Source organism: Cydia pomonella, chromosome 15 (assembly GCF_033807575.1).
Source record: "Cydia pomonella isolate Wapato2018A chromosome 15, ilCydPomo1, whole genome shotgun sequence".
NCBI lineage: Eukaryota > Metazoa > Arthropoda > Insecta > Lepidoptera > Tortricidae > Cydia > Cydia pomonella.
Window position 1 is genome coordinate 15092766 of NC_084717.1, and position 9945 is coordinate 15102710.

General features: G+C 35.1%; 2 protein-coding genes across 2 annotated transcripts in view; one reads left to right on the forward strand and one right to left on the reverse strand.

Moving 5' to 3' along the window:
* Positions 1 to 3375, reverse strand: part of LOC133525968 (arylalkylamine N-acetyltransferase 1) — a 60345-nt gene extending 56970 nt beyond the window's left edge. The window contains exon 1 of the mRNA XM_061862421.1: positions 3216 to 3375. The gene's annotated coding sequence lies outside the window, so the exon portion shown is untranslated. The remainder of the gene's footprint in view (positions 1 to 3215) is intronic.
* Positions 3376 to 3812: 437 nt separating this feature from the next.
* Positions 3813 to 4148, forward strand: LOC133525877 (uncharacterized). Its single transcript, XM_061862287.1, has one exon. The coding sequence runs from the start codon at positions 3813 to 3815 to the stop codon at positions 4146 to 4148; it is 336 nt and encodes a 111-aa protein (XP_061718271.1).
* Positions 4149 to 9945: the final 5797 nt, after the last annotated feature.

The following is a 9945-nucleotide window of genomic DNA, read 5'->3' on the forward strand; positions in this document are numbered from 1 at the left end:
TGTCACTTCGACTGCTGACAGATTTATCCATAACAGTTTCTTAACAAGATTTATAAAGTTCGGATCACTCCTTGGCTTCAGGTTTACTTCGGATATAGCTACTTACTTAGAATCAGTATTGGCTTGGGTAATTTGAGCAAAATGTTTATCAGGGTTATTCTGATTTTAAGAACAGGTTAGATCTGGATTAGTTACCGATCGAATCTGTCTGTGTCAAAAGTTACATTTCTTCAATCAGAAACGTCACTTTTGTCACCGACCGATCAGCTCCATAACTCTTCTTGGTCGGTCCCTCATTAGCTCATTACTGAGGCTCGTGACCACTTGGTTTTGCTGCTCCTATCAATGGTCTCCATCGATCTCATGCATAACCTGTTATCAAAATCAGAATATGCCTGTACATTGCTGTTTGTACAGGGAACTGAGAGGTTCAACTTTCTTCATCAAGGTTTCATACAGTTGTTTCAATATAATTACCGTAAAACCGGGTTTCTTTAGCCCTAAGGGTAAAAATTGTCCCAAAAAATTAAAAAAATTTAACATCCCGCCACAAAGCCAATAGACGTCCGATCGTAGCAGTTACGCTCTAAAATCATAAATGGCACTACCTACCCACGAATTAGTACCGTTTCCAAGTTGCTTGCGCAGGTTTCAACTTGTCAGTATCGATCAAGCGTGAGGTGAGACGTACGTACATAAATGGTGCGAAATAAGGTAAGTTAGCTTACTAATACCTATATCTTGATACAAAGCATGTCTTTGAGAATACTGCAATTACAATAAAAACTTATTTAGTCTTTTCTTAGAAACATAAAGTTCGTTAGTATAATCATAGTAAACATTGTCCCCCATTTCGGGGAACTTTAGCCCGCGGGTAGCTAGCCTACAAGTAATACCCATTGATTGTATCTATCGTATTAAAATGACATAATCATACGATTATGTCATTTTAGACGAAGATCAGTTGATAGTTTTCGTTAATCCAATGACAGTTTTCGTTGAAAGACTGAATTAATTAAGTGCTGTACGTAAATTTTAAGTTTTTCATGATTGTTGTGAGTTTTTGCTCTCCATAGGTTTAAAATAAGTGTAAGTGAGTCTTAAGTTACAAAAACGAATTGTTAGCCTACTATTTCCAACGATTATTCTCGTTAAAATGCTGTGATTTAAGAATTTGTTACGTTTTCAGTATTAAGTTTTACTTGACTGAGATTTTGTACTTTTATTTTACTTAGAGGTAAAATATTACCATATTCTTGTTACTAATAAAGATGATTATTATCGTATATGTTGACTAATTCTAATGATGATTCTCATCAACAGGCTGTTAATTAAGGTTTTGTTAAAATTTGTACAACTTTTATTCTATCTCAGAACTGAAAAAGTTATTTTTGTTTAATTTTTGCTCAAATAAATGTCAAATATTGTATCAAAAATTGATTCGTTTCATTTACTAACCTACCTTAAAGAGGTTTCTTGGGTTTCTTTGTTGTTTAGATTAATAGTGGGACTTTCTGTATAAAAATAAGTATAAAATTCAAACTTACCCGCATCTAAGATCAACTTTGGCCCAAAAATGAAAAAATAAAAAAAAATACACAGAAGGTTTTTTTTTACTTTTTTTTTACGTTTACTTATCCGACGTATCCTTAAGATGCACATAACCGTAACTAAAAATCGGATCAAGGATAGAAACGTAATGATCTAGAAGTATATTAAAAAATACAAGAAAAAAGGGTCATGTAACCCGACTTTACGGTATGAATATGGCGGGTCGACGGTTGACTATACATTCGCGGAAACTTTGTGACGGTTTGTTTGAACTTTCTTACTTAGCATATCAAACCTCAAATCATGTGCCTGCTTAGTGCTGGACAGCTGGCAAAAAAATGTAGTTTATATTTCGTTCTTATAACTGTCATTAGAGAAACAAATGTAATTTAAGTACCTTTAAAACATTATTAAACCTTTATCATATGCTATTAATGTTATTATTAAAATAATACTTCCAGGTATAATTTAGCAATTCCTAGGACCGGAGTGTTGCAGTTTAAATAAAAAGAAATCTTCGGTGCTAAAATTCGGTGACACCAAATTTATTAAATTAATTTCGCTATTTAGTTTATTGCACATTGGTGTTCCCGAATGTGCTAGACACTTTTACGAAATCAGACATTTATTTAAATTTCTTGTGGACCAAGTCTGGAGTGATAGACTAACTTAGATCCTGACGCTTGCACACGTACTAATACGATTCGGATTTTTGAGAATCCTAACTAACCTATCCTGCATTCATAAAAAGTTATTCTGTCAACAACCAAGAGTTTCCAGTGTTGTTTAAGTAAACTTTTAAAATGCCTTTTTAGTAGACAATGCGATCTCCGAAACTCCGGGCTACGAACTTATCTGGCTTTTCGTTAAATTGATAATCCGGATTTTTTCTCTCCATTTTCCAATATTAATATAATCTAGCTTTTTAAGATTAAGTAGTGCTTTGTTCACTGATTTCTCTGTTATTTAACTACTTACTTTTTCTTATCCTCAAGTCCATTACTTACCTACAGCAGCTGCAACTAATGCATTATCTTAAGACTATTTACTACCAAGTTTATCTACCCAGTGTCTGCAGTAAAATAAACAATAAACATAATTCCTACTTGCTATGTAAGTACATGGTACCAGATAAATAAACGTTACGTGCCTAGTCTATTCTAGATTGTCTTACAATCGAAACCTATTAACTGACAGTCGATGCATTTAAATTGCTATTACTGTAATTAGAGTACGATTCAAGCTCGTAAATTTGTCTAAGTTCAAATATGTTGTTAATTAACGCTTTGTTGTTAATTTCGCAATATCAGTTAAACTTAGATTCGTGAGCAATATCATCGGCTAAAATTGCAAATCTCTTAAGTCCATTAGGACATTGTGGGATTCGCAACTTTAGCCAAAATACCTAAAGTCGCAAACCTCTTAAATACTCCATTCAGAGATGAGAAGGTTGTGACTTTAGCCGACAATATTTCCTTTTCTATGACTATTAATTTATCTATGTTATTGGTTACTGTTTGAAGTAAAACTGTGAATTTATGAAGAACAAACTGCTTTGTTTAGGTAGGTAACTGCACGAACTGACGTTTATATTGAATTGGATGTTTTTCTGGTTAAACAGCGAACAAAGTGAGTATAATATGGGTATTATTTTATTAACTTACCTTTTTTAATTGTGGCGAAGTCTCCAAACTGCTAGAGTGCTGCTAGTGCTTGTAATTTATGACTAAAATACTGGTAAGATTTCAGCTTTTTAGGGTAAAACTGTCGTTAAGTTCAGGTACTTAGTAGTATCGTTGTATTTGAGAGTTCTTACTTTTGTGAGAACGGAACACGAATGGTCACAAGAGGGTTCTGGAGTAGCGAGGATCGTTCGTAGCTATTTGCGTGCAGAGCGACGTCCCACACATACGCATGGATATGCTTTAGAATCACAGCACAGCGATAAAGTGCTGAAACAATCTGTGCATACTTCAGATTAGTTCAGATATTACATATATTACCCATGTTTGAGATATAATGTAGATAATTTATTATTAGTTCATGTAGTCATAGTCACCATTATTTACCTATATTAGGTATGTATCTAGGAGTCAACAAGATGCGTACATACAATGCGTGACTCTATTGACAAGGCATTGGAGTCCATGCGTCCATACCATACCATATGATAGCAACCTGTGCGAATGTACGATAAGTAAATAAACTAGGTAGTTGTTTACACTGCTGTTGCATATATTTTTAAATATGTATATTAAGGGATGACGGAGATGCGTATGCTGCGGTGGTCGGGCGGGGTTACTCTTGGAGACAAAGTGCGCAACGAGCATATAAGGGGGAGTTTCAAAGTGGCTCCAATAACCCATAAAATTTCCGAGGCTAGACTAAGATGGTACGGCCACGTAATGAGAAGACCAGACGATCACGTGGTTAAAAAGTGCCTTTCCATCGCTACAAAAAAGAGGGGAAGTGGAAGGCCCCAAACAACTTGGATGACGAATGTCCGAAAGGATATGAAGGTGTTGGGACTCCACGAACAAGACACCCAAGAAAGGAGCAAGTGGCGTCGCATGATTGGGAAAGCCGACCCCGCGTAACGGGAAAAAGGCGAGGCAGAAGAAGATGTATATTAAGGGATATATACAACTATTTTCTAAACGTAGGTACGCGGATATTTTAAGACTAACATAAATAGATCTGTCCCTTTTAGAACATTATCCTAGAGGTCAGCAAACGGTAGTACCTACTTATGTGTGACACACGCGGCTCCTATAATTACTTAATGCGGTTGTTATTAACTAAAATTAGTAACGTATTTAATTTAATTTTATTTCATTATGTAATGTAATTGTATGATGTGTAAATGTATAATGTATATGAAAATAATTTTCTCGGTTAAATTAATTTCATTCATTCATTTCTTATATCCTAAATCTACCTACTCATTCTCCAATCTGCCCTATCGAACTGTCAGATTACTTTGCTTAAAAAACCTTATTTTTAACTAACTTCCCAGAATTGATATTCATACGTGGGCGACTTTAATTTTATATGATCATAAAGGCCTCAATTATATATCAAATGACAAAGTACTCATCATGCATCTTCATCAACATCATACTAGGCTACAGATGTAAGTAGTGACTAATCCTTCCCATCTCAGATCATAGAAAGTACTAGATGGCTGACGGAGGCGTGGCGCGTGTCGCCGCGACATGGCCACATCGTGGCCATACCGGCCCGCCGTAAGACAGTAGCAAGTTAGCTGTCATTGAACAATGTGCGCGTCAATTTTATTGAAATGCCGAATTGTAGCGTTATTTTGTGTCGAAATAGGAGTGCATCCAAAAACTATAAGGATCATGGAGTTACATAGTACATTTTTTTTCACGTATTAGTCAATAAAACCACACATTTTAACAAATAAATCCAGTGACATATGATTTTTCTGAGTCAGACCATGTTGTCATACAAACGCGTGGCAATTTGTCTATGCATTCTACATTGACGCTTTGGCATGGAAAACTATTTGTAGTGTCCTTAGCAACGGCGCAATGCATTAAACCGCTAACGATATTCACAGGGACATTATTGTTTCTTGGTACGACCGCCAACCGCTCCCTTCATTGACGCCGCGAAGTAGAGTGGTGCTCGTGCATATAATTGATCTTTGAGCGTTATCGATAAAAATGTTTGGATATACTGTATACACACATTAAAAATAATTACTTTCATACGAAAATAATTATTTTTCAAGTAAAATTTTACTATTATTTTATATGCACCTAATGTTTAATTTAATACTTATTAATTTGGATTAAAAATCGAAAAGGTAAGCCAAAAAATAAACTGATTTAATTAAGTACAATTGTACAAATGTACAAATGTTTTATTTCAGAAATAAAATAATAACAGTATTACATTTATGCTGGCCCCCACACTAGGCATAGCCTGTCCTGTGGTAGATAATACGGTTTACAAGTAAAAAAAAAAAAACAATACTACAATTGAAAATAATAATATACAATTATTAAGAGTAAACAATTGAAAAAGAAACGGTGGTGAATGGAATTTACAAAGGTACAGTTTACAGTGAGTCAAAAAAGAAATATGTTCATGATTGCAATTTTTTTCAGTTTCCCGAAAATCCCAGTACTAACGAAAAATGGATAGATGCTACAGGAAGAGGGCCCTAACTGGTTTACGAGCGAGAAAAGTGTTATTGGTTCGGATCATTTTCAAGAAAAATGTTTCCAATTACAGTTACAGATAGAACATAAATATGTTTAAAATAATAGTATATTGTATACTTAGTCGATCCAAAAGTTCTATCAGAAAGATTTTTACTGATAATTATGATTACTGTTTCCTTATTATTCGTACATATGATATAAAAGCTTATTTAATACTTACTATATAACATGCTGGAATTGCTTTCAATTGGTGACGAAATATGCTATAATAAACTGAAACTTTTTTTTAATGAAACGCTCGCGTCTAACGACAATCCCAAAGTAAACAATTTAAACAAACATTACATCAACTAATGACTAAAATGTAAACCAATTTGATTAGTTAAGCATAAACAAGCTTTCGCATCATGGTACATGTTTTTTTTTAAATTATAAGCTTTGTGTTACATTTTATCAGTAAAAACCTTTGTGAGAGAACTTATGGCTCAACTAATATACCTTACACGTACCTAAAAATTCTTAGCTCGTAAATAAGGTCAAAAATTTAAAGGAATATAAATTAAGTCTATGGCAATTATTACTTAAAACAAAAATGTCTAAACTATAAGGTCATTTTCAGAACATGTAAAATATCGATAGCTCTATCGAATTGTCCTCACTCTAGTGCCACCGCTCTAGGCTCCTACACCGCGCGGTTTGGCCAATCACAGCGCGTGAGTTGGTTGTCTGGCCACGCCTTTAATGATGTGGTGGGGGACAGTTGGAGACAGCGAGACTCGTTGAAATTATGCTTCGTTATAAATCTCCTTACTTCTTATATCTATGCTTCCCATCGTATTTTGTCGGAAACGTTCGTATTTGCCATGTTACTTCAGTCAGTCTCAGTACAAAATGTATTTCTGTAGTGAACATCAGTAATTACTAAATTTGTGACGAAAAAGGTTTGATTGATGTCTGCGAATGGATCAATCAAAATAGTGCAACGCGACGGCGTCACAATGATAAAATAAAACCGGACAAGTGCTAGTTGAACTCGCCCACCGAGGGTTCCGTACTTTTTTGTTATGTAGTACATATTTGTTGTTATAACGGCAACAGAAATACATCATCTGAGAAACTTTCAACTGTGTAGCTATCACGGTTCATGAGATACAGCCTGGAGGCGACGGACAAACACGTTTTACCCTCTGGGTACGGAACCCTAAAAATATCTGCGAATTTCATTCGCTACGCTCCTGCATGTAAGGGACCGACTTTATATACCGGTGTCACCACAGTCATTCAGTCAAGTGAATGATTACATTATTGATATTATTATGTTGGAGGATGTTTATTTATTGGATAATGTTACGACATGTTCGAGTATGAAAAGGTATTCGTAAGTAAATGTGCAATAGGCGGGACACATAAGTGCATGGCGACTTCATCAATAAATCCATTCATAATTTCTCCATGCACTTTCGCAGCTCATTGTACTTACAGATGTGCAAGTTGCGGGCAGGTACCGAAAACTCGGATTATTCCTGCAATCTTCTGCCGCCAGAGTGCAGCACTAGCACTTATCGTAAACCATAGAGTAACTTATACATACTGTGCCTTAAACTGTTTTTGACAAGTTTTCACAGATAATGAAATATAACATTGATGCACCAAGGCGGTTTGTTTACAAAAGGCCTATCGGAAAATCGAAATTTAGTTATCTTTCTCTTTATCGTTCGAATATGCAACAGTGATGGAGAGGTTAGATAACGAAATTTCTATTTTCTTGTTTCGCGGTAGACCGTCAGATTGTGATGGATTGTGGTAGTGGCGTCCCCTACGCAGAGTTTCGCGTATTATTCCCTATTTAATCGTACTCTATTAATACTAGAATTGTTTTCGCCACCTAGTAATCTAGCCTTAAATTTGTATTATTAGTAGGTAATACTACCTAAATCAAATACAAATTATTTATTGTTTGAATGTGAGTGGTCATAAATGGTGGTAGGGTTAGTATTTTATTACATCACAATCAGCCAAAATTTGGCGTACCTACAATACTCGGACTCTCAATATGCATGTCATTAAAACCAATTAAGAATAAAAGTATAACAATGTCAGAATAAATAAAAAGTATTAATTATAAAAAAAGTGAATAATAATTATAAAACAGAATAATAATAATAGGTAAATGTCATGCATATAGAAAAGTGCCAAACACAATTTTTTCATAATAATTCATAATATTTAAATGTCAATAGCAATAAAATGGAGTAACATTTTTTTAAGCATTGGTGGATACAAAGTATTCATTGAATGAATGAATTTATTTTATTTCAGACTTTTTCAAATCCATATTTTTTGTGATGTTGACTATCAATAATGACAATGATGACTATCAATAAATTAATAAATTTAAAATTTAAATTAATAAAACATAAATAATCCTATAACAACATCATATTCATTGACTGAGTAGAACATTTTTTGTAAACACCACTTAAATAATTTGCTTTTAAATCCTTGACAATCCAGGGATTTTAGGTTATTTGGAAAGTGGTTAAAGATTTTGACAAAATATTGTTGACTTAATCAATACTGCTATGGTATGGAAAGGAAACCAGCAGACGAATCACCTGATGGTAAGCAATTGCCACCGCCTATGGATATCTGCAATGCAACACCAGGGAGGTTACAAGTGCGTTCCCGGCATTAAAGATTAGGGAATACGCTCTTTTTTTGAAGGTCGTATCGGTTCGGAAATACCGCGGGCGACACTTCATTCCACAGGTTAGATGTGCGAGGCCTGTTTCTGGAAAAAAAGCACACAATTAACTAACATATATCCATATACATTATAGTACACGTCTGATAAGTAGGTACATAGGTACCTAAACTGAAGTAAAGTTTTTGTTTAGTTCGTGTGATTTGTTTAGATCACTGTAGGTATATATATTTTATTTATGTATCCAAAAACACTTAAATGCTACTTTTAATTGCATAAACAGCGAGCGAAAACCGCGTACGGTTTATCTGCCCCCATTGTCGCTCGTTAACATTCCGGTTTCTTAGCTAATCTTAATAACAAGGAAAGAATAAGGTATAATAAGCATTTAATTTGCGCGAGTTGTTGATAAATGCCTCGGGCGCGCACCGGTACTTGATAACAATTGTATTGGTGTTGTAGTTGTTATTAAATATATTTAGGAAAATAGATTTCTTCCCAAGTTTCTATATCCAAATATATAAAGCGTTTGAGTGATAGAATAAGGAAGCCCTGTGCGACAGGTACGATATCGCTCCCGTTCCGAACCGTTTCGATAGATATTACAGCAACGCTGAACTGACCATCGATAGACCTTTTGCAATAAGGTCCATCGATGTACAGTTAACAGTGGGGCGATGGTAGGTACGTTTCGAATATGGTAAATTATGAATGATATGTATGTTTTTTTTTTCATATATACCGTGATTGTTGTTGCCGCATGGCTGTCAAGATTGAAACGTTTAATCTACACCAGTCAACGTTAAAGCTATGGAAGGTAAGGAATACAATCTCCATAGGCAGAACTTTTGCAAGGGTCCACCTGTCAGCTATAATATAAATAACAAAGAGCATATAATCACTACGTTATAAATAATAGTGCCAAATCTCTTCAGAGTAGCGCTAGAGTAACTAAGAACCTAGGCGTTATTGACGGAATTATGGAAGGTAGAGGCAAGGAACAGAATATCCTTAGGCAGAACTGTTGCAAAATTGTCGAGCTGTCAGCTAAAAATAATTCCAAATCTCTCCAGAGTAGCGCTAGAGTAGCTAAGAACCTAGGCGTTATCGACGGAGTGAAGTGCGCTGTCTATGATTTGAATATTTCTTTTTCAAATACTCTAGGTATTGTAGCGCCACCTATTTAAGGTTTTTTGACGGACATTTTTTGGCATAACCCCTATTGCCGCTATAACAAATACTAAAAAGTGCGGAATCCTCGGTGGGAGAGGCCGACTCGCGCTTGTCCGGTTTTTTTTTTAACTCTACCTAATTGCAAGTCAATGTGTGGCCTTTGTCACCCACTTGATCTTCATTCGCCTAAACAGTACTTGGGGCGAGGTAAATAGAATCAATTGCCCAAATTGAGATGACCTCTCGACCTATTTACCATTCCCTGTTTTGATTTAATTTGCGCTAAATGTTTTTGACGAATGAATAAGACAGTGGTGGGCAAAC

Excerpts from the sequence above, each read along its gene's own strand:
- LOC133525877 (XM_061862287.1), top strand. The coding sequence starts at position 3,813 with ATGACGGAGATGCGTATGCTGCGGTGGTCGGGCGGGGTTACTCTTGGA.